The sequence below is a fragment of the Rana temporaria genome, chromosome 7, assembly GCF_905171775.1.
Source record: "Rana temporaria chromosome 7, aRanTem1.1, whole genome shotgun sequence".
Lineage (NCBI taxonomy): Eukaryota > Metazoa > Chordata > Amphibia > Anura > Ranidae > Rana > Rana temporaria.
In genome coordinates, this window is record NC_053495.1 from 179,560,376 (window position 1) to 179,585,042 (window position 24,667).

At 43.8% G+C, this 24,667-nt stretch overlaps 1 protein-coding gene across 1 annotated transcript in view; it reads left to right on the plus strand.

Moving 5' to 3' along the window:
- Positions 1-24,516, plus strand: part of LOC120945954 (cytochrome P450 4B1-like) — a 34,469-nt gene extending 9,953 nt beyond the window's left edge. The window contains exons 4-12 of the mRNA XM_040360551.1: positions 974-1,101; positions 3,173-3,297; positions 3,705-3,856; positions 8,072-8,178; positions 10,202-10,392; positions 15,471-15,604; positions 16,038-16,102; positions 22,850-22,932; positions 24,300-24,516. Coding sequence (XP_040216485.1) covers positions 974-1,101; positions 3,173-3,297; positions 3,705-3,856; positions 8,072-8,178; positions 10,202-10,392; positions 15,471-15,604; positions 16,038-16,102; positions 22,850-22,932; positions 24,300-24,471 — 1,157 coding nt within the window. The 3' untranslated portion in view covers positions 24,472-24,516. The remainder of the gene's footprint in view (positions 1-973; positions 1,102-3,172; positions 3,298-3,704; positions 3,857-8,071; positions 8,179-10,201; positions 10,393-15,470; positions 15,605-16,037; positions 16,103-22,849; positions 22,933-24,299) is intronic.
- Positions 24,517-24,667: the final 151 nt, after the last annotated feature.

Sequence of the window (24,667 nt, forward strand, 5' to 3'; positions counted from 1 at the left end):
TTCGAGGGGTCAGGTAAGTATAACGGACTCGGGGGGGGGGGGGGGGGGGGGGCGGCAACATCAGATGTTTTTTCACCTTAATGCATAGATTGCATTAAGGTGAAAAAAAAAATTCTTTACAACTCCTTTAAACTTTGACAATAAAACCTGGAAGCTGATTGGTTTCTATGCAAAGCTGCACCTTATTTTGCACTCTCCAGTTTTAGTAAATCAATCCCATAGTGTCAGTTGTCTACCATCCTGTTAACCTGTTCACATAGGTTTCTGTGATTGGGTTAATATTTGTGTTAATTTACAACCAAAGGAACTTTGCACCATTATATTGTGTTTTTTTTTTTGGATAAGTATAGATAAAATAGCTGTGTGTGTGTGTGTGTGTGTAGGAGTGTTTATTACTAACTGAGAAAGTTGATATATACGTATTTTGTGTTTTATTAATACAGAAAACGTATTTGAACTGTTCAAATACTGTGTGAGTCTATTTACTACTACAGTTAGTGATATGATGAAACCCAGGGTGTCAGAGGTAAGGGAGGATTTGCAGAGTCGAGGTAATCAGTGGGGTACAGAGTCTATTAGCAGCCCTCACGGGGGTACAGCTACATAAGGAACATTGTTCCCACTGACTATCGCACTAATGTAACATGAGTTGTAAAAATATACATTTTTAGAAGGGGATCCCCAAAACTGCAAAGTTAAGACAGACTACTCTGTTTACACAAGGATATGTTATCTTCCTTTTTCATGAGGCATGAAGTTTCTTCCTTACTACTTGACTTAATCCATCAAATTCTACACCTATCGTGCTACAATGGCATGCATTGTGCGCAGTTCAGAGGCAGTTGAGGCACGGCCCCATAGACCTGCATTGGTCGAGTTTGGTAGCCGTAAAACCTGCCAAGTGCAACATGTTCTGTACATTTAACTTTGGTTATTTTGCTCTGATCCTTTTTACTGTGCTTTTGTTATGCAGGGAAAGGATTATTGGTATTATCTGGTGAAAAGTGGTTCCAGCACCGCAAGCTACTGACCCCGAGTTTCCATTATGATGTTCTGAAGCCATATGTGGGAGTGATGTCAGACTGCGCCAATGTGATGCTGGTAAGAAACAATTAGTGCTGAGATATAGGCTGACCCTGTAGAGGGTGAATAAGCAAGCCGTTGCCCATCATTTTCCCAGCTGGTGAAGGTGAAACTGACCTCTAATAATCATTTGCATGTTAATTTGCCTCTTGTAGAAATGCTAGAGCATTGGCTGTCATGGTAGAGTCCTTTAGTTCTACCATAAAGAGGATTGTATTTCTCCCATGGTTGAGATGCAGGATCATTCATTCTATGAATAGTGTAGGACCCACTGATAATGGGGTACTTTGACGCAGTAGAATGCTTAAGCACTATATGGCCATATGGTGTGACCAAATCCCCATATTTTTGCTAATTTGCTGAATATGCTCAGGTTTTTTAAATGTAATTTTTATATGGGTACACTGTAAACTTTTGTTCTAGGTGAGGGATAAGCCTCACAGGGAGCCAATCCATTTTGCTGCAATGCTCCTGTGCTAAGTAGGAAAATGATGATAGGACAGAGCAGAGTGACAGTGTAATGAGCTCATGGATCTGCTGCTTTTTTCACTGTTCATTCGCAGGCTGGGGCAGGGACAAGTTCTATGACAGACCCTGTACTTCTCTTTTGAATGGTTTACCTTAAAGGGGTTGTAAAGGTTCATGTTTTTTCACCTTGGATCCTATGCTATAAAGTGAAAAAACATTTGGCGATTGCAGGCCCCCCAGCCCCCCGGTTTATTTACCTGAGCCCTCAAAAGTCCCACGTCGAGAACGCACTGGATGTCAGCCCGGTCTTTTTGTCTCTTCATTGCATAGATTGATAGCAGCGCAGCCATTGGCTCGCGCTGCTTTCAATCAACTCCAATGACGTGGGTGGCGGGGCCGAGTCCTGAAGTCGGTGGCTATGGACGCCCGATACAGGATTCGGGAGCGCGCCCACAAGGTAACCCCCTTGGCTGTTGCAGGGAGGAGCCGAGACAGCCACCGATGGACCCCAGAATGCGTGGATCGGGGCCACTCTGTGCAAAACAAGCTGTATAGTGGAGGTAAGTATGACATGTTTGTTATTTAAAAAAAAAAAGAAAAAGTGAAGCTTTACAATCACTTTAAAGTGACACTAAATTATATCCTTCCTTTTTTTTTTTTTATTATCCATACACATCTACTTTTAAATGGCCCTGTGAACTACAGTATTGCTGTGTTCCTACTAGGGAGATTTCTCATCACTTCCTGTCAGAATGGGGCAAAAAATAGTAGAGTAGAGAAGGGATAGAACTGAACTTGTTAAGTGAGCAGGTTTTCAAATTAATGTTTTTACAAAAATTCCTTGATTGGACAAATGTTGTTCAACAGTACTAAAAGCTGGAGTTCACCGGAATTTTTTTTTTAACATTAGATTGAGGCTAATTAAGGGGAGCAGAAACAGGTATTTTTTTTTTTAAATCAATGCCGCACTTACCGTTTTAGAGATCGATGTTCTCCCGCCGCTTCCAGGTATGATCTTCGGGACTGGGCGTTCCTATTTGATTGACAGCCTTCCAACGGTCGCATACAGCGCGTCACCAGGTGCCAAAAAAAGCCGAACGTCGGTGCGGCTCTATACTGCGCACCGACGTTCAGCTACTTTCGGAAACTCGTGACGCGCTGGATGCGACCGTCGGAAGCCTGTCGGAAGCCTGTCAATCAAATAGGAACGCCCAGTCCCGCAGCCCATACCCAGAAGCGGCGGGAGAACATCTATCTCTACAACGGTAAGTACGGCATTGATTTTAAAAAAAATACCCATTTCTGCTCCCCTTAATTAGCCTAAATATAATGTTAAAAAATTATATTTTGGGTGAACCTCCACTTTAAGTGTTGTTGAATGGAATTTCCTGAATGAAAACCACATATCACTCGTTCAAGAAAAAATTTCCACCCCACTCCTTCAAATTCTCTCATCATCGTGGTCAAAAAAAAAAACGATCACTGATTTGACCCATTAATGATTAGGAACTCACATCTCACCAGTGTAGTCACAGGCAGTAATAAAAAACAGACAATAGCTGAATTTAGTCTTTAATGAATGATTGCATTAATATTTTCCTTCTGGTTTGATCTTCATTAGGACAAATGGGAGCATCTGGTCTCAGAAAAGAAGTCTATAGAGCTGTTCCAGCATGTGAGCCTCATGACATTGGACACCATCATGAAATGTGCCTTCAGTTACCAAAGCAACTGCCAGAATGACAGGTCAGTATCTTCTGAAATCAGTATGAAAATTGAGAACTTTTTGTTATACCCAGGGCTTTTTTTCAGGGGGAACTTGAGGGAACTCAGTTCCACCACCTCTGGCTCAGACCCTTTGGTGCTTGCTCACCACAATCACTTGTAAACACAGAAGTCTGGTTTCTGGGTTTACAAGTGACAGCTCAGTACTCTGTGTGTAACCCCCTAAACTCTGCACTCTGAATGTAATGCAATCCTGGTATTTAATGCCCCTTTAAGACCCTTCTACTGTTTGTGAAATCTGAACAGGGTCGTGGTTGAGTTCCTGCACCTATTTTCCGAGAAAAAAAGCTCTGGTTATTACAATTAGGACACCTGGGTCTAAAAGTATTGCATGGCATAGACTGCTCTCACATTTTGTCCCCATACAGTGAGAGTGAATACATCAAGGCTGTCTATGATCTCTCCTATCTGGTGGATTTTCGATTTAGAAAATTCCAATATCATAGTGATCTCATCTTCAACCTGAGCCCCCATGGATACCGCTTCCGGAAGGCACGAAGAACAGCTCAAGAGCACACAAGTAAATGTCAACTTCTGAATGCTACACAACATCTCTCACAGGAAAAGTATATTGGCAGACGTTACTGACCTTCGAAAAACAGTCTGACTGCCTCTGGTTTTAGTATTTTATTAACATTGACCTGGAAAAACTAATCACAGCTCCCGATCCGAGTATTGGTCAGTGACTCCGAAAACACTGCAGATAGAGGATCAGCATTCATCAGCTATTCTCAACCAGGGCTGATTGACTGCTGATTTTATGGTGCCCATCACTGTTTGAGGGCCAACACCACTTGGCAGAGGCAGCAGCATGGCACCAATTATAATTTTAGCTGCCTGTAAAGGTGGTATTCTGACCAACACTGTAAGGGGGACACTCTTCATATTTAAAATGCTTGCAAACGGCAACTTCATCAAAAAATGTGTTATATTAGGTGCTATCATCTAACCATACAGTGCAAAGAAGTAAATAATATCATAAAAATATAGTTCAGCCGTGTGCATATAATCAAAATCACTGTAATAATAAATAATAAAAAAAACAGTTCAACTTCATAAAGTCCATGCTATCATGCAACTGTTGCCCTAGTGACGACATCTCATACGAAGATGCGTACGTTGGGTGAAGGTCGTAGCAGTGACATCAGCACGCCCATCAGGGAGTTGGACGGTTTAATTTACTAAATGCCTGTTTTTTTTTTTACTATACTTGTGAGTATATGCAAGGCTAGACCCTGTTATAAAGTCTTATAGCTGGATTCAGGTAGGCGGGCGCATAGTTGCGGCGGCGTAGCGTATGGCATTTACACTACGCCGCCATAAGTTTGCAAGGCAAGTACTGTATTCACAAAGTACTTGCCTGCTAAGTTACGGCGGCGTAGCGTAAATGCGGCGGGCGTAAGCAAACAACGTAAAATTTTCAAATTGCGACGCGGGAACGACGGCCATACTTAACATTACTAGTCCAGCTATTTGATGGAATGATGGAATAACTATACGCCTGAAAATGCCTTACGCAAACGGCGTATCTGTTCTGCGTCGGCCGGGCGTACGTTCGTGAATAGGCGTATCTAGTGATTTACATATTCTACGCCAAACTCAATGGAATCGCCACCTAGCGGCCAGCCTAAATATTGCATCTAAGATACGACGGCGCCAGCCGTCGTATCTTAGATAGGTTTAAGTATATCTCTGTTTGAGAATACACTTAAACTTAGGACAGCGCAGATTCCAAGTTAGGTCGGCGTATCTACTTATACGACGGCCTAACTCACCTAACTGAATCACCCCCTTAATATCTGGTAAGAGGCAAATTTCTACAACTACAAGTGGAACACAAATGGGTGATCACCTGGAGCACTAGCAAAATAGGAGGTGCATGCTTGGAGCACCATTTTTAATGTCATAATTTTAATTTATGACTTTGTCATATACAGTACACAACGTTTATGGATGGATTTTGCATTTGACTTTTGCATAATAGCACAGACTTTATGAATTTAAACTTTTTTTTTTTTTTTTATATTATGATGATTTTGTTTTATGCACATGGATGAATTGTTGTTGTATTATGTTGTTTTTTTTTTTTTTGCCACTTATATGCACTTTATGGTTACTGGTTGCATGATGGCACCTAATATAACAAATGTGTTGATTAATTTGCCTATCGCAACTATTTATATGTTGAGAAGCACTTATAAGCATTTTAAAATTACTTTTTGTATTGGTATGTGCGTGCAGTGAGTGCAGCTGTCAGTATTATTGATTATTGGCACAATCTGTATAATATTCACACTAAGCACAGAAAACAGATTTAAAGCGGTAGTTCCCTCTCAAAAAAATTGTTACCCTTAGATTGAGGCTCATTTTGTCTAGGGGAATCGGCTAGTTGTTTTAAAATCGAAGCTGTACTTACCGTTGTAGAGAGCGATCTTCTCCGCCGCTTCCGGGTATGGGCTTCGGGACTGGGTGTTCCTTCTTGATTGACAGTCTTCCGACAGGCTTCCAACGGTCGCATCTATCGCTTCACGATTTTCCGAAAGTAGCCGAACGTCGGTGCGCAGGCGCCGTATAGAGCCGCGCCGACGTTCGGCTTCTTTCGGCTACTCGTGACGGGATGGATGCGACCGTCGGAAGCCTGTCGGAGGACTGTCAATCAAAATAGGAACACCCAGTCCCGAAGACCATACCCGGAAGCGGCGGAGAAGATCGCTCTCTACAACGGTAAGTACAGCTTCGATTTTAAAACAACTAGCCGATTCCCCTAGACAAAATGAGCATCAATCTAAGGGTAACAATTTTTTTGAGGGGGAACTACCGCTTTAAGAGTCTTCCCACTGGACATTATTGTAAGAAGCATTTTCCCTTGATCCCCAATTAGTTTATTTTAGCAAGGGCTCCTTGAGATCTAAACATTTGATAAGGTTCTTCTGGGGTAAAATGGTTGATAAATGCGGCTTCAAGCAAAACCAGCAGGTACACCTTGCAATAGGAAGCTATATTATGCATATTTATTTTATATAAAATGGTAACTTAAAGTTCAATAGGAGTTATAACAAGCAAAGTTTGCCTTGTCTTTGCTTTGGGACTATGTTGGGTAATGCTGCCCAAAACAGTCCAACCATAGGCACCTATAAAGACCATGAAGGGTAATCCAAAATGTTATAGTTGTCCCCAAAACCAGAGGTAGGAGAATCTTCCAACAGACACCAGTTTTGATGGGGAAAAACGTCCCTAACCTTGGGAGGTTTCCTCTAACTTCTTGTTGCGTCCCTGGAACTGGAAGTAAAGGGAAATTCCCCCAATGTTGCACAGGCAGCAAAAAGATAATTTGACAGGGATTTTAACACTTTCCTGCTCTATCCAAAACTAAAAACTGTTTTGGGTTTACATACACTTTAAATGAAAGCTGTGTTTGAACATTTGTTAGGTGTAATCATAACTTAACTGCTTTTAAAAGGTGCACACCCTGATGCCTGGGGCTTGTGCATTTTCACACAAAAATGGGCACAGACTTGTGTTACTTATAGCTGCGCTTGAACTTCTACATTAATAATCCCTTCTGAACCAAGGTTGCCAACCTCCCGCAGCATTTTTTTACTGACAAAACATGAAAAATTTACTGGCAAAGCAAATTTTTTACTAGCAACTTGAGAAATTGCAGAACTCCTATTGAAAACTAACACCGTGAATACTTGAACAGTATAAACATGATATGGAAGCAGTGGGGTGGATTCAGTAAGCAATTGTGTCTGCGTATCCATAGTTACGCAGCGCAATTGCTTAGTTGCGCCGGCGTATCGACGTTTCTGTATTCAGAAAGCTCGATACGCCGACTGCAGCCTAAGATATGACTGGCATAAGGCTCTTATGCCGTCGTATCGTAGGCTGCATTCTTACGATGGCCGATAGGTCAGCGTAGAGTATGCAAATTGCATACTCACGCCGATTCACAACCGTACGCGCGCCCTGCGTACGCATTTTACGTCGTTTGCGTTCGTCGGTTTTTGCGTAAGGCTGCTCCTGCTATTAGCAGGGGCAGCCAATGCTAAGTATACCCGTCGTTCCTGCGTCGCGATTTTTAAAAATGACGTCGTTTGTGTAAGTGAATCGTGAATGGCGCTGGACGCCATTTACGTTCACGTTGAAGCAAATGACGTCCTTGCGACGTCATTTACCGCAATGCACGTCGGGAAAGTTTCCCGACGGAGCATGCGCACTACGTTCGGCGCGGGAACGCGCCTAATTTAAATGATCCACGCCCCCTACGGTATCATTTAAATTACGCCTTACGCCTGCCATTTTTACGGAGCGCCCCCGCAAATTACGGAGCTACTGCTTCGTGAATGAAGCGTAGCGCACTTGATTTACGGAGGCGTAGCGTAAAAACGGTACGCTGCGCCTCCGTAAGAGGGCGCAAATCTACCTGAATCTAGGCCACTGATAATATCTATAACAAAGTAATTTGCTTGATTTACACTTAAAAAGTCAACAAAGCATAAAATTATCAGCTCCTGATATTTACTGGCAGTTGTAAAAAAAATCACTGATTTTGACAAATTGTAAGTAAATTTACTGGCGGATGGCAACCCTGCTCTGAACGTTTTGTACTAAGTGTATGATATTTTCAAATTTCAGAATTTTGTAATTTGGCAGTTACAACATTTTATACTTTTATAACATCCTGATTAGTGGAAACAATGGCTGTAACGCAATTTTATTTTTTCCAATACAGATAATGTGATCAAGCAGCGGAAAGAATCTCTTAAACAGAACACTGAGCTGGAGAAAGTCAAGCAGAAGAGACACCTGGACTTTCTTGACATTCTTTTGTGTGCCAAGGTACCAAATCTAATCTGAAAGGACCACTTGATATACAGTAGATGGGATAATCTTCATCAGTTATTCAGGCAGTACAAATTGTATCCAATTCCATGGATCATGTATAACATTTTATTGGATTGTCAAACTATAGAAATAGAAAAAAGAAACATGGTTGCCTGTTTACTTATCATTCTGCAAATACTATTTTAATTTTTTTTTGCTATAATGCTTTTTTGCTATAACTCTCTTGCTTCAAAGCCGACACATGAACATGTATGCAAGGGCTGATTTACATTCTTGTTCTGGGGTCAATGTCTCAGGATATCAGGAAGCCAGAGGTCAACATCACAGCAAAGTAATACTGTATTTATCGGGGTATTGCGCGCTCCGGCGTATAGCGCGCACCCCTAATGTGGACCCGCATTCCTGTAAAAAAACATTTTAGTACTTACAGTTTTGGTGTCTTGCGCGGCGTCCATCGGCGGCCTCGTCGGGTCCGGCGTCGGTCTACAGCTTCGGTGGTGTCCTCCTTGTCAGGTCCGGGGTCCGTCTGCGGCTTCGGTGGTGTCCTCCTCGTCGGGTCCGGCATCCGTCTTCGGCTTCAGTAGTGTCCTCCCGCGCTGTTACCCGTCTAATCGCTGCTTCCCACACTCAGTTTCAATGCCTGCACCGACATATACCGTCGTGCAGTACACTCGGCTACATTCGGCTACTTGACGTCATCACACCGTTCCTAACGAGGAAGCACGGAGCACATACGAGCAGGAGAAGGAGGTGAAGCCGCCGCCGCCCCTCCATCACATTTGGATATATATATACACCGCTATCTGTTATCTTCGATCCTGTAAGTGCACAACTTTTTGGCTTAATTAAATTATGCTATGGTCTTTTTTCTTTCTTTGGTCGTTTGAGACAAGCAGACAGCACTTCCGGACCCTCTGTGGTGTATCTGAGGGAGACCTAAAATCCCCATGCATGCTGAGACCACTGTCATAGTGGTCATCTAAACAGGGTAAGGAGACTACATCACTACTCCCAGGTGTCTTCTCTGGTGGATGAAGTTTATTCTATCCCTTTACCGATCTTATGGATGATTATTTGGATTAACTCTTTTGGGACTATTTTTCCATGTGGATTGGTGCACACGTTTTCTCACTCATCACATATAGTGTGAATCCTTCCTTTTTTTATTTTGAGTTTTTGTGTTCACTATTGATGTTTTCAGTGTTACATACAGATTGTTTCATTCACAATTAAAATTTTTGTGATATTATATTTTCAAATATTTACTAGTTATCACGGTTTTTAATATTGATCTGTTCATTATTAGAATCCATTTTAAATTTTCTGAGCGCTGTACCCTATATTCCACATGTCTATCAAAGTGCCTGGACAAGGGGGAGGGGATGTATATGACGCGTGCGGCGGGGAACACAGCTATTGAATTGAAAGCTGTAATGTTTCCCGCGCTCTGAACAACCAGACGGCGGCTGGGACAGCAGCGGCGACTCTCCTCTCCTTGCTCGCCCCCCCCCCCTGCTCTCAGGCAGCCCACACTCGCCAGCCCTCAAAATTTACTTGCAAAATGCGAGCAGGCGAGTGAAAATTTTGAGGGCTGTGTGTATATATATATATATATATATATATATATATATATATATATATATATACAGAGAGAGAGAGAGAGAGAGAATAGAGAGTGAGAGAGAGAGAGAGAGAGAATCTCGTTTAACCCCAAATGTTCTGACAAGGCATATCCATATGTTTTTGTAAATAAAATGGCACCTTTAACAAGACCTGTTGGATTTTTTTTTGGATGTATAAATTCACTCACAATTTACACTAATCATTTTCTGAATTTAAAGTCAACCTTCGAGGAAAGAAATATAGAAGCTTTTGCTGACCTATCTGATTATTTATTTCATAATCCTGAGTAGACTAGGTCAAGGTTTTTGACTTGTCCTTATTTTTTGTTATTATAATATGTTGGAAGGTTTGCTAATATATGATTATTATTATTTATTTATTTTTTAAACCTCAGGATGAAAATGGTCAGGGTCTGTCGGATGAGGACTTGCGTGCAGAGGTGGACACATTCATGTTCGAGGGACATGATACAACAGCCAGCGGGGTCTCCTGGACATTATACTGTATGGCCACACACCCTGAACACCAGGACAAATGTCGAGAGGAGATCAGAGAGCTTCTGGGAGGTCGGAACACCTTGGAATGGTGAGAACATTATTTCATTGTCCTTTTAATTTTGATGACCTACGGAAAAGCTTTCTGTGCAGTAATAATGGATAAGGCCAATCAAAACCTAAATAGCACTTCTGCGTGGATGCTTGAAAGTTAGAATATCTCAGTTTTACAAATTCCACATATAAGTTGGTGGTTAAACCCACAATTGTCCATGCCCAGCTTTTTTATCATTTTTGGTTTGACTGAGCCTTTAAGCGGAGGTAATAGTCAGTGAAGAGAAGGGGTTGAATCTTCACCCTGCCTTACTCATGTGAATGAGACCAGAATATAACTTATAGTTTGTGAAAATACAGTGGGGGTAATCCACAAAGAAGCGGCGCAACGTAATTTTTCCTATTTAAGTTACACCGCCGCAAAATTTCTACCTAAGTGCCCAATCCACAAAGCACTTACCTAGAAATTTTGAGCGGCCGGCGCAAGGCGTTCCTCTTCTCCAGGGGGCGATTCCCATTTAAATGAGGCGCGCTCCCACGCCGGCCGTACTGCGCATGCTCGTGACGTCATTTTCCCGACGTGCATAGCGCGAAATTACGTTACGTCGGGCTTTGTGGATCGCGACGGGACAATAAAGTTGCGTCGGGTAAAAAAAAAGATACAGCGCCAAAAAAAAAAATTTAATTAAAAAAAAATCGCGTCGCTAGCAAGAAAGGTCTGTTTTTACAAGGTGTAAACAGTTTAGGCCTGGTAAAAGCAGCCCTAATTTTGCGTTTGCAAAATAAAACTTACGGAGAAAAAACGAAGCTGAAAAGTCCTAATTTGCATACCCGAGGCGGCATTTCGACGCAAAATGCCCCCAGCGGCAGATGCGGTACTGCATCCTAAGATCCGACAGTGTAAGTCCCTTACACATGCAGGATCTTCTGCCTAACTATGGAAAACTGATTCTGTGGATCAGTTCCATAGTTAGGACCAGGGATACGACGGAGTAACAGCAGTTACTCCGCCGTATCTCTTTTGAGGATTTGGCCCAGTGTCACTATTAATATTAAAATAAAATTATGGCCTCCCAGTTAAACAAAATGTTTGCTGTAACATAGACATGTGCAATTCGTTTTGTTCCGAATAGTTTTTTTGACAAAATTCCACAAATTCCTTCGGAAATATTCAAATTAATGAAAACCTGTTTAACAAATGTTTCCAAAATTTGAAAATCGTAAATATTAACTAACTAATAATAACTATTAAATTATAGTTATTGGCATTTCTTCGGATAAATTCGTATTTAGTTATATTCACTAAAAGCCAAATTTTAAAGGAAATTCCAATACCTATAATTTGATAGTTAGATATTTATTAGTTAGTTATTTTCGCATTTTTAAATTTGCGGATTTTCGTTCTTATTTTTGCATTTTCAAAGTTACAAAATGTATTAAAAAAATAAAAAATTTTGATCCAAAAAATTGGGCTAACTTTACTGTTGACTTATTTTTTAATTAAAAAAAGTGTATTTTTTCCCAAAAAATTTGATTGTAAGATCGATGCGCAAATACGGTGTGACATAAAGTATTGCAATGACCGTCATTTTATTCTCTAGGGTGTCGGGAAAAAAATGTATAATGTTTGGGGGTTCTAAGTAATTTTCTAGCAAAAAACCTTGTTTTTAACTTGTAAACAACATGAAAAAGAGGCTCAGTCCTTAAGTGGTTAACCCAATTGTTACACTAGACAGGGTATGGCAAACATCACATAACATGATAAATGGCAGGGGGTATAAACAATAAATAGACCACTGTGGGCACAAATTTCTCCTATCTACCCCAGGCATTTGTTACTATTTACTGTAAATTATGTTTCTTTACGCTTCCCTTACCAAACTCTTCAGATTTGGAATGTAACTTAGAGACTTAGGGGCAGATTCTCGTAGATCGGCGTAAATGTCGGCGGGCGTAACGTATCTCATTTAGGTTACGCCGCCGCAAGTTTTACAGGCAAGTGCTTTATTCACAAAGCACTTGCGTGTAAAGTTGCGGTGGCGTAGCGTAAATCACCCGGGTCAAGCCCGCCTAATTCAAATTAGGCGGGTAGGGGGCGGGTAGTATTTAAATTAAGCGTGTTCCCGCGCCGAACGTACTGCCGTACTGCGCATGCGTCGTCCGAAAAATATCCCAGGGTGCATTGCTCCAAATGATGTCGCAAGGACGTCATTGGTTTCGACGTGAACGTAAATGGCGTCCAGCCCCATTCACGGACGACTTACGCAAACGACATAAATTTATAAATTTCGACGCGGGAACGACGGCCATACTTAACATTGGTTGCCCCTCATATAGCAGGGGCAACTTTACGCTGGAAAAACCTAACGTAAACGTCGTAAATTCACTGCGTCGGCCGTACGTACGTACGTTCGTGAATTTGCGTATCTAGCTAATTTGCATACTCAATGGCGTAAGAGCCTTACGCCTGTCGGATCTAATGGATATCTATGCGTAACTGATTCTAAATATCAGTCGGATAGATACGACGGCCCAGATTAGGACTTACGACGGCGTACATGGCGCTGCGCCGTCGTAAGCCCTTTGAGAATCTGGGCCTTAGAGTCCTCTTACCTTTTGGATGTTCTCCAAACAGGAGAAGTTCTCAATGATGCAACGTCATCTGCAACGTCACTGCTCTCTGCATCACTCTATATAGATCTCGATCTACCTGTCAATTGCGGTCATGTCACAGTTGGATTGCCAGCCCCTGGTCTAAACTGCTTCTCTCACAAAGGCTGAGAGGCCCAGGGAGGGAACACACCCAGCATGCAGTGTTGATCCCCCACACCTTCCTCTCAAGTCCATCCCAGACACTTGTTTGTGATATCACAGGGGATGGACAAGTAAGGAGGGGGTGAAGGGCACCAGAGGAGCAAATAGCAGAGCTTAGACAGCACTTCACTGTTCTGCCAGTGTGGGAATTTTCTGCCCTGCTGTGACCACTGTACCTGCAAGTTTCTGCCATGCATTATTGCTTATTGACTGTTCCCTGCTTACTGACCATCCATTGCCCCTTGCTTACTGACCATTCACTGCTTACTAACCATCCACTGCCCCATGCGTACTAGGGTGACCACATTTCCAAACTACCATTCAGGGACACCCTCCCTTCCCAAAAATCAGCTTGTGCTGTAACAAATCACAGCACAGTGATTGGACACAAGAGGCGGGATTTATGATTTCTCCAATCATAAACAGGGGCGGGGATAGTGCTCCTCCAGGCTTTCCCGGCCAGGACAAGTACTGCCAGTGAGTACTTGACCAAGTTTCTCACTGAAGCAAAATTTTAAGGTAGGCTAAGTTTCTATCTTTACAGGAAAAAAATAGTTCTTATTTTTTATCATTTTTCCTTGTGTCATCCTTCCTTTTGGGGGCTTGCTAGTTAGTTTTTTATAGTAATAATATAAAAAAAGCTCCAAAACCCAGTGATCTTTGATCTTTTCCATGTTGTTCAGGTAAATCTCCACCTCTCAAAGGTTGCCTGCACCTACACTATATGAATGCAGAGAACTGTGGTGATGCTCCCTCAGTGGGAGAGTCTGTGATGTACTTGTACCCACCAGATGTTCTCAATCTTCTGTGCATCATTCAACTTAGAAGACTGAGGACATCTAATCACACAATAGAACTACTGCAGAAGACAAGAGTAAGAATTAAATATAGTCTTGGAGACTATTATAATATATATATATATATATATATATATATATATATATATATATATTAACCACTTAGTAACCGCCCTATAGCCGAAATACGGCTACAAGGCGGTTCCCTTACTCTGGGAGGGCGTCAATATACGTCCTCCCAGAGAATCAGACCCGCGCGCCCGAGCGAGCGCGCACACGCGATCACCGGGTCCACGGGACCCGCAGCAACAACGATCGCGGTAAGGAGCCAATGGAAGCGGCTCCTTACCACGTGATCGCGCCGTCCAATGACGGCGCGATCACTTGTAAACAAACTGGCGTCAGCCGTTCGGTACAGTGTGAGAGGAGGGGGGGAGCGGGTGGCAGCAGCAGCAGCACTGTGGGCTGGATCTGTGACAATTGCAGTCACAGATCCAGCCATCCATCCCTGCGCAATACTCTGCAATACCCCCCATACTGTGCAATACCCCCCATACTCTGCAATACCCCCCCATACTCTGCAATACCCCCCCATACTCTGCAATACCCCCCATACTGTGCAATACCCCCCCCCCCATACTCTGCAATACCCCCCCCCATACTCTGCAATACCCCCCCCATACTCTGCAATACCCCCCCCCCATACTCTGCAATACCCTCCCATACTCTGCAATACCCTCCCATACTCTGCAATACCCTCCCATACTCTGCAATACCCTGCCATACTCTGAAATACCCTCCCATACTCTGAAATACCCTCCCATACTCTGAAATACCCTCCCATACTCTGCAATACCCTCCATACTCTGCAATACCCTCCATACTCTGCAATACCCTCCATACTCTGCAATACCCTCCATACTCTGCAATACCCCCCATACTCTGCAATACCCTCAATACTCCACAATACCCTCAATACTCCGCAATACCCTCAATACTCCACAATACCCCAATACTCCAATACCTTGCAATACGTCGCCTATGGGGATTTTTATGTAGCAAAGTTTGGCGCCATTCCACGAGCGTGTGCAATTTTGAAGGGTGACATGTTGGGTATCTATTTACTCGGCGTAACTTTATCTTTCACATTTATGCAAAAGAATGAAGAAAAATACGAAATTTGCCAAATATTATAACAGAAACAAAGAAAAATTCATTTTTTTTACAGAATTTTCAGTCTTTTTTCTCTTATAGCGCAAAAAATAAAAAACCCAACAGTGATTAAATACCACCAAAAGAAAGCTCTATTTGTGTGAAAAAAAGGACAACAATTTCATTTGGGTACAGTGTTGTATGACTGAGTAATTGTCATTCAAATTGTGAGAGCACCGAAAGCTGAAAATTGGTCTGGTTATTAAGGGGGTTTACGTGCCCAGTGATCAAGTGGTTAAATGATTTGGGCTTAAAATATTAACATATATTTCATTTTTGTGTGTGTGATCAGGGATGATTTGAGTAAGATGCCGTACACCACCATGTGTATTAAGGAGAGCATGCGCCTGTATCCACCAGTACCAGGAGTGGTCCGTCAACTTGCCACACCCATCACCTTCCCTGATGGACGGAGTCTCCCAAAAGGTCAGTCGTCACAAATGCATTGTATACTGAGATTGTGTGATCTGTGTCTTTAAAGCTCAACTATTGTGTTTTGTTTTTTTTTAATGCATTTTTTGCGATTTGGCACTGCGTTGCTTTAACTGACAATTGCATGGTCGTGCGATGTTGCACCCAAACAAAATTGACGTCCTTTTTTCCCCACAAAAAGAGATTTCTTTTGGGGGTATTTGATTACCTCTGTTTTTTTTTCCTCAGTTTAGGGAGGTTAAAAAAAATCATCCTATGATTCACCCTAAAGCCCCCCCCCCCCCCCCCACGCCTATCAACTTTTAATTGGGAATATGGCCCATCAAATTTTACACTCCTTTGAAAAACAAAAATTTAATTATATCATTTTACTCTCCCACATCTGAGATTTACAATGTATAATGCTTTGTTCTCTTTTATCTGGCAGATTCTATTGTTTTTCTGAGTATATTTCTCATGAACAGATGCCCCAGTGTCTGGGATGATCCAGAGGTAAGGTTGGTCTACTTTAAAAATGTATGTGTAGAATAACATGTAATTGTTTCCCTTTCTTATTATTTTATCCAGTGACCTCTACAGTTGTTTAGCAGTGGCGGCCCGTCCATAGGGGGCGCCCGCGCGCCGCCCCCCCCCCCCTCCTGTAGTCATAAAAAAAAAGAAAAGAAAAATAAAAAAACCCGGCCCTTTAAAACATTTAGAATGTCATTCTGCAGCGCTGCCGGCTCTCCTGTAGTCATAAAAAAAAAAGAGAAAAAAAAAACGGGCCCTTTAAGACATTAGAATGTCTTTCTGCAGCGCCGCCGGCTCTTGCAAATAACATACATTCATGCATTGCACGAATGTATGTTATTGTGGCCAGCTGGTTGGCTGAGCGGAAGTGCCTATCAGAGCCAGCGGCTCGGCTCCCGGATGTCTTATCCTCGGAACGTAGGGGGGCTGCGTCCCTTGGATAAGACTGACGTCCGTCTCAGCCATTCAGGTTCACCGATTCTGGTTATCGGTAACCTGATTGGCTGAAGAGTCATCGAGGGCGGCAGAGGACATCGAGGGACATGGAAGCAGAAAAGTAAGTGCATTTTATAGGGCACAGCGGCGACAAAGGGCACAGAGGCGACAAAGGGCACAGTGGCATCAATAGGTACAGTGGTGACAAAGGGCACAGTGGTGACAATGGGCACAGTGGTAACAATTAAAGGGCACAGTGACATGCACAGTGGCAACAATGGGCACAGTGGCGACAATTAAAGGGCACAGTGGTGACAATTGGCACAGTGGCGACAATTGAGGGGCACAGTGGCTGCGTTTGATGGCATGGCACAGTGGTGACAATTGATGGCACAGTGGCTGTGTTTGATGGCATAGCACAGTGGTGACAATTGATGACACAGTGGCTGTGTTTGATGGCATGGCACAGTGGCTGTGTTTGATGGCATGGCACAGTGACTGCATTTGATAGCATTGCACAGTGGTGCGAATTGATGGCACAGTGGCTGCGTTTGATGGCATGGCACAGTGGGACAATTGATGGCACAGTGGCTGCATTTGATGGCATGGCACAGTGGTGACAATTGATGGCACAGTGGCTGCGTTTGATGGCATGGCACAGTGGTGACAATTGATGGCACAGTGGCTGCGTTTGATGGCATGGCACAGTGACTGCATTTGATAGCATTGCACAGTGGTGCGAATTGATGGCATAGTGACTGCATTTGATGGCATGGCACAGTGGTGGCAATTGATGGAACAGTGGCTGCGTTTGATGGCATGGCACAGTGGCTGCGTTTGATGGCATGGCACAGTGGTGACAATTGATGGCACAGTGGCTGCGTTTGATGGCATGGCACAGTGGTGACAATTGATGACACAGTGGCTGCGTTTGATGGCATGGCACATTGGCTGCGTTTGGCATGGCACAGTGGTGACAATTGATGGCACAGTGGCTGCATTTGATGGCATGGCACAGTGGTGACAATTGATAACACAGTGGCTGCATTTGATGGGCACAGTGAGGCTGCAATTTTTTTTTTGCGCCCCCCCCAAAAATTTTGAGCACCAGCCGCCACTGTTGTTTAGTAAAAGCTCTGTGCAAAATCACATCCCAAGTTTGGTCTTTAAATAAAGAAATACACCAACTTTTACATATGTAGCGGTTGGTTGCTACTAGTTACTACATCCACGCATTGTCAACCTGCTGCTAGACATCCAAATGTCACACTTGTAGACAATGAAAAGGTCTTTTGCTTTGTTTTGTTATTTCATTTGGGGGATTGAACAGGGTATGGGATGCCCACAAGATGAATTAATATATGCAAAGTTATAGCGGTTCACAATTTGCATTGAAATTGTTATAACATTTCCAAAGTAATGAGTGAATTGCTATAACTGTTCATTCATTACTTTGAAATTGTTATAACGGTTCACTCATTACTTTGGAAATGTTATAACCAGGGCTCAAGTCTTGTGGGAACGGAGTTCCTGCACTTTTTTCACAGCAGGAACTCAGTTCCCTTTGCAGGACTAGAGCAACCGAGAGCAGCCGAGCCACCCGAGTCAATCCTTCACTAAGCGGCGATGCCCAGCTCGAGTCACTGTCAGGGGCAGACGAACCTTAGTAATCCTTTATATTACTGGTCGCTTCCTGTATACGGATTCATCGGGTAGTGTGCGGGTATTCCGTCACTTCCTCGATGCCGCAATGTCTCCTGGGAGCTTTTGTCATTGTTCCCAGGAGACATTCCAGAGGTCTGCCGCGAGTTATCGTGGTATTTAGAAAGAACTTGCTTCTAGTAATTAAAATGTGGTTTAGTCATTATGCATATAAATAGGATCTTGGGTGGGAGTTCCCACACTTTTTTCCCCAGGACTTGACCCCTAGTTATAATGGTTCACTCATTACTTTGCACTTCCTCAGTTAGAACAAAAATAGCGGACTCTAATCTTGACAGCTTCACCTCAGAACATTTCCCGCCTTAGCACTCTCCCTGCAGACTTTTACCTCTAGGGCATTTCTCCTCCTGCACATCACTTTCCTGTCACAGCATTAGTACTCCTGTCCCGCCATCTTGAGCTGACCAGGCCTCACTCTTAATATAGGGTGACCAGACATCCCTGGTTTCCAGGAACAGTCCCCCGATTGAGGACACTGTCCCCGGACCAATTCTGCCCCCGATTTTGTCCCCGGATTAGATTTGAACAGGGGCTAGGGCAATTTCAAAGACAGTGGGCCAGATTCATGTCGATCAGCGGATCTTTAGATCCGCTCGATCTACGTGTTTTACGATCCGCCGGTGCAATTTAGCGAGGCTAGTGCAGTATTCACAAAGCACTTACCTCGAAAATTGCACCGTCGGATCGTAACTCCCCCTGCGGAATGCAAATTCCGCGGCTAGGGGGAGTGTACAATTTAAATCAGGCGCGTTCCCGCCGCCGGCGAAATTTCCCAGTGCGCATGCTCCAAATGACGTCGCTAGGACGTCATTGTTTGCGGCCGCTACGTCAATTGCGGCCATCCGTATTCCCGACTTACGCAAACGATGTAAAAATTTGAATCTCGGCGCGGGAACGACGGCCATACTTAACATTAGCTACCCCTCATATAGCAGGGGTAGCTATCCGCCGGAAAAAGCCGAACGCAAACGACGTTAAAAAAAAGCGACGGGCGTGCGTACGGACTTGAATCGGCGGTTCTCCTCATTTGCATATCCGACGCGTAAAAAAAAAGCGACGACACCTAGCGGCCGGCGGTAGATTGCAGCCTAAGATTCGACTGGTGTAAGTCACTTACACCAGTCGGATCTAAGGGAGATCTATGCGGAATCTGATTCTATGAATCAGCCTCATAGATCCGACCGGCTGGACTCAGAGGTACGACGGCGGATCAGGAGATCCGCCGTCGTATCTCTTTGATGAATCTGCCCCTGTCAGTGCAGAATTAATCAAATTAAAATCTGAATTACAACCCCCCCCCCCCACTCCGCCGCTCCTACTAGCTTAGGGGGGTTTATTTTTTTCCATGTGCTGGTCGAAGCAGAAGGAATATTTCTTCAGTTTCAGGTGGATGCCCATCCAGTTCCACTCGCATGTTCTTCTGCCTTGGCTCAAGTCCCAGCCAGCTGCCTGCCTGTTTATCTCCGCTCCCCACCCAGTAGTAGCCAGGAGTAAGAGTTAACAGGCTGTGAGGCGAGCGGCGGCGGTGACGGGCAGAGAGTCGCTGATTGGCGCCATTACTAGTAAAAAAAAAATGCCCCCGGATTTCATTTAAAAAATCTGGTCACCTTATCTTGATAAGCCCTAGCAGTGGTTTCAACTGATGATCCTTAGTAGGCCGGGGGCCTGCACTACCCCTCCTTGTGGCCGTGGACATTACTTGAAAGTGATATTTGATGATGGACTACCGATCCCAGCAAGCCCGACTTGCAAATCCTGCCGGCCCTCATGGCTCTGTAATGATTTGACACAGCTCTCCAGTCTCTCCCTCTGGCTCCGCACTCAGCACCCCTGGCATGTCTCTTCCAGATATTCTCTGTGCTCCTGCACCGACTCCTGCCCTGAGTCCTTTCTGCAGGATTTACCTGGATGTGCGGACCTACAGCTCCTGCTCCAGGACCCCTCTCCATGACCGTGTAAGGAAAGGCTGCCTCCCAGAGCTCCTCCGCCTGAGTCAGACCACCCCAGATGGGGGTGTTCCATCCTTCACTCCACCCTCCACCCAAGCACTCCATCCTTCAGTTCACCCAGCCGACAACTCCTCCCCAAGCAGGCTGACCTAGTTGGGGATTGGTCAGGACTTCTCACATGTACTCCATGTCACTCCAACTCTCAGCCCTGCCCCTCTTCCAGAACATTCTCACTGGAAGCCGGTGAAAGGCGTCCAAAAGCTGAAGTACATTTCATTTACCTACTGTTACACAAACAGGCCTAGCTTGCAGCATAGGCCTGCTTAAATGTACCTGCACTGGCTCTACCTATGGTAGAGGGTGCTACACATAATTTTCTGCCATGATGTGTTCTTAAAGTGGAACTAAACTGTGTCGGAATACCACAAACTGAAAACGCCATTTAACCGGTTCCCGACCAGCTTGCGTACATATACTGTGGCATAATGGCACCGCTGCGCGAAACCCTGTACAGGTACTTGTTCCTTTTTAAGAGCCGCCAGAGGGCACGTGCGAGTGCTGCACAGTGGGGGACCCCATGCACGTGGCAGGCGGTCTCTGCTGGCCAATGCGCGATCACGTGCACGAGTGCCAGCACAGGGTTTTGTGTGTGTGTGTGTAAACACAAAAATCCTTGTGTGGTCAGAGGAGACGAGACATGTCGTTTGTTCCTAGTAAGTAGTTGAAACACACTGAGGGAACACGCATACATTTAACCCCTTGATCGCCCCCTAGTGTTAACCCCTTTCCTACCAGTGTCGTTTACACAGTAATCGGTGCATTTTTAAATGTCAATGGTCCCAAAAATGTGTCACAAGTGTCCGATGTTTTCGCCGCAATGTCTTAATACCGCAAAAAATCGCAGATTACCACCATTACTAGTGTAGCACTACCCCCGAAGGAGCTGCTGGTTTGATTTGGGTGGCACGTTACCTCAATCTTCCCGCCGTCTAGGGTACTGGATGAGAGCTGTAATAAAGTCAATGTCTTTTCTGTGCTTTTATTACCCAACGGGGTAAAATGGTAGAAAGGTGAAGGGATAGAAGGTATGGAAGGTGACAGATTCAGGTGTAACTGGTTACGGAAACAGTCCTGCTTCCAACGACAACTTTCTTCGCCACTCTAGCCAGAGTGCGTATAGCGCATCTGGATCAGTGTTGCCAACCGTCCGTAGAATTACGGACAGTTCATAAATACAAGGCACTTTTTCCCTGTCCGTGAGATGGGATTTTGCTTTTTGTAAATTGTAGGAGAGAGGGATGGTTGATTTATGGGGTGTGGTGGGTATATGTAGGGGAAGTTAGGTTCACGATGGAGAGCGGTTTATTGTGGTGCTGTTCATTTTTTCAATAAATCGGGTATGAGGAGATAACCCCTGGATGTGCATATATTTTTAATTTTCCTTTTTGTGACAGGTGATGGAGGCAGGAGGTAATTGGACTAAATAATCCGCCCTTATTAATTCGAAAATAACAAAAAATTTTTTTTTTTTACCCAGTTCACCCAAAAATCAACTTTCTGCAGTTAGATCCAGCATACTGCTGACAGCTGCAGTATGCTGGTCATTTTTTTGGTACTTATCGTTTTAGCAGTATTTCTCCTATGGCTCCGAGCGGGGGAATCCTTCGGGGAATGGGCGTTCCCGAAGGCAAGCAAGTTGATTGACGGCCTTCGATAGCTAGTCGCGCTGTGCAGTTCCCAATGGTTCCCGTTGTGTTCTGGGAGCCGAGTGTGACACCGGAGGGGGGGAGGGTTCCAAAAAGCGGAGGTTCACTTTTGGGAAAAGGAAAAGGAAAATTGGTCGCACACCATGGAAGGAAGAACTTACTTTATTGTCAAAGGACAGGACATTACAGGAAAATTGGCAGACCGGTTTCACGCAGATAACTCGTGCTTGTTCACAACACAACATAGAGGGATATGCAATTAGCGGACCTCCAGCTGTTGCAGAACTACAAGTCCCATGAGGCATAGCAAAGCTCTGACAGTCACAAGCATGACACCCAGAGGCATGATGGGACTTGTAGTTTTGCAACAGCTGGAGATCCGCTAATTGCAGATCCCTGACAAATTGAACCTTAGACGGTTTAGCAGATTTGGTCCATCTATGTGCAGGCTGGTTGTACTGAAGTTGATCCATTAATCCAGCGATTCTGCCATCAACACTGACCTCTGGTGGCAGGAAAGAAAATTGCATCATACATGACTTGGTTTACTCTTGACTAAAAAAAATTGTATTTACTATGATTTTCTGTTTTAGTGGTAATGGACACCAAGACAAATGGAGATAGTAAATCTCTCCCAGTGAGACCACCAATAAAAACGTAGCAGGGTTTCTAATCCTTTCAAGATCCATCCTAAACAAACAAGGTTTTGGGCTATACATACACTTTAATGATGATAATGCTGATATTTTATACTGCATAGGTGGTCTTAATGTGTCTTTAACTAGTGTTCTATTATTTGTTGTTCTTGTCCTATTTATTGGTATGTTATGTTTTTAGTGATTTATTTTTAAAATAGTACACACTGTGATCACTTCTTTTTTTTTTTTTATATATATATATTTTTTTTTCTCTTTCAGGTTTTTGATCCTTTAAGATTTTCACCAGAGAATTCCACCGGCCGACATTCATTTGCCTTTGTACCTTTCTCAGCTGGATCAAGGTATACATCTTATCCTGATTTTACAGTGTGGGAGATTTTACATGTATTTTTTTTTAGCAAGGTTTATATGTGCCTTTTTATATGTCAACATCCCTTTAGGGCAGTGGCGGTGCATCCATTAAGGGCATTGCATGAATCTATCCATGGGCGCTTTAGTTAAGACTTTAAGACTTTAGTATCCCTTTAAAGGGGTTCTAAAGGCAGAAGTTTTTTTTTTATCCTGATGCATTTTATGCATTAAGATAAAAAGCCTTCTGTGTGCAGCAGCCCCCCAGTATACAGGTAGCTCTCTGTCCAGCGATGTCCACGGGGGGTCTCAGCCGATCAAGATTCTCCTTCCTGATTGGCTTTCACTGCTGTCAATCAAAGTCAGCTAGCCAATCAGGGGAGAGAGGGGGCAGGGCCGGGTGAGGGCTCCGTGTCTGAATGGACACAGGGAGCTGTGACTCAGCTTGGGTGCCCCCAAAGCAAGCTGCTTGTTGTGGGGGCACTGAACAGGAGGGAGGGGCCAGCATCACAGAAGGGGGACCCAAGAAGAAGAGGACCGGGATTCTCTTTGCAAAACCTGGAACGACGGCCATGCAGACCAATTTGATGCAGTGTGCAGCGTATGGTCTGAGCACTGACAGGCTGACCCCCCCCCCCCACCCCTTTAACCTCTTTGGCAATACGGGCAGCACTCATACGTCTATTTCCCAAAGACAACCTCTGGATATGACGTTGAGCACGTGCACGCAACTTCTTTGGTCGGCCATGGCAATGTCTGTTCTGAGTGGAACCTGTCCTGTTAAACCGCTGTTTGGTCTTGGCCACCGTGCTGCAGCTCAGTTTCAGGGTCTTGGCAATCTTCTTATAGCCTAGACCATCTTTATGTAGAGAAACAATTTTTTTTTTTTCAGAGTTCTTTGCCATGAGGTGCCATGTTGAATTTCCAGTGACCAGCATGAGAGAGTGAGAGCGATAACACCAAATTTAACACACCTGCTCCCCATTCACACCTGAGACCTTGTAACACTAACAAGTCACATGACACTGGGGAGAGAAAATGTGGCTAATTGGGCCCAATTTGGACATTTTTCACTTGGGGTGTACTAACTTTTGTTGCCAGCGGTTTAGACGTTAATGGCTGTGTGTTGAGTTATTTTGAGGGAACAGCAAATTTACACCGTTATACAAGCTGTACACTCACTACACAACATTGTAGCAAAGTGTCATTTCTTCAGTGTTGTCACATGAAAAGATATAATAAAATATTTACAAAAATGTGAGGGGTGTACTCACTTATGTGAGATGCTGTATGTAAGTGTACTCTACTGCGTTCCATTTATAGACGATTAACAAAAAAACTGTTGTACTCTTCTCTTCAGAAACTGCATCGGACAGAACTTTGCCATGAATGAGTTGAAAGTCGCCCTCGCATTGACGTTACAAAGATTTGAACTGAGCCCAGACCCTGAGAAAGTGCCAAAGAAAGTTCCTCAGCTCGTTCTACGATCTGTAAATGGTGTCCATGTATATCTGAAGAAAATAAATATGTAAATATAATAAAATGAATATCTGGCTTTAATATGACAAAACAATTGAGTGATAAATGTGTGAGATTTTTTTGTTATCGTTAAACCCTAACTTTCTGACTGACGGAATTATTAATTGCAATCTAACTTCATTCAAAAGTTGTACTTGGATTTTCTGGGGGAGGATTAGAACCTCTTTGTGGTTTTTATTTCTGGAGAAA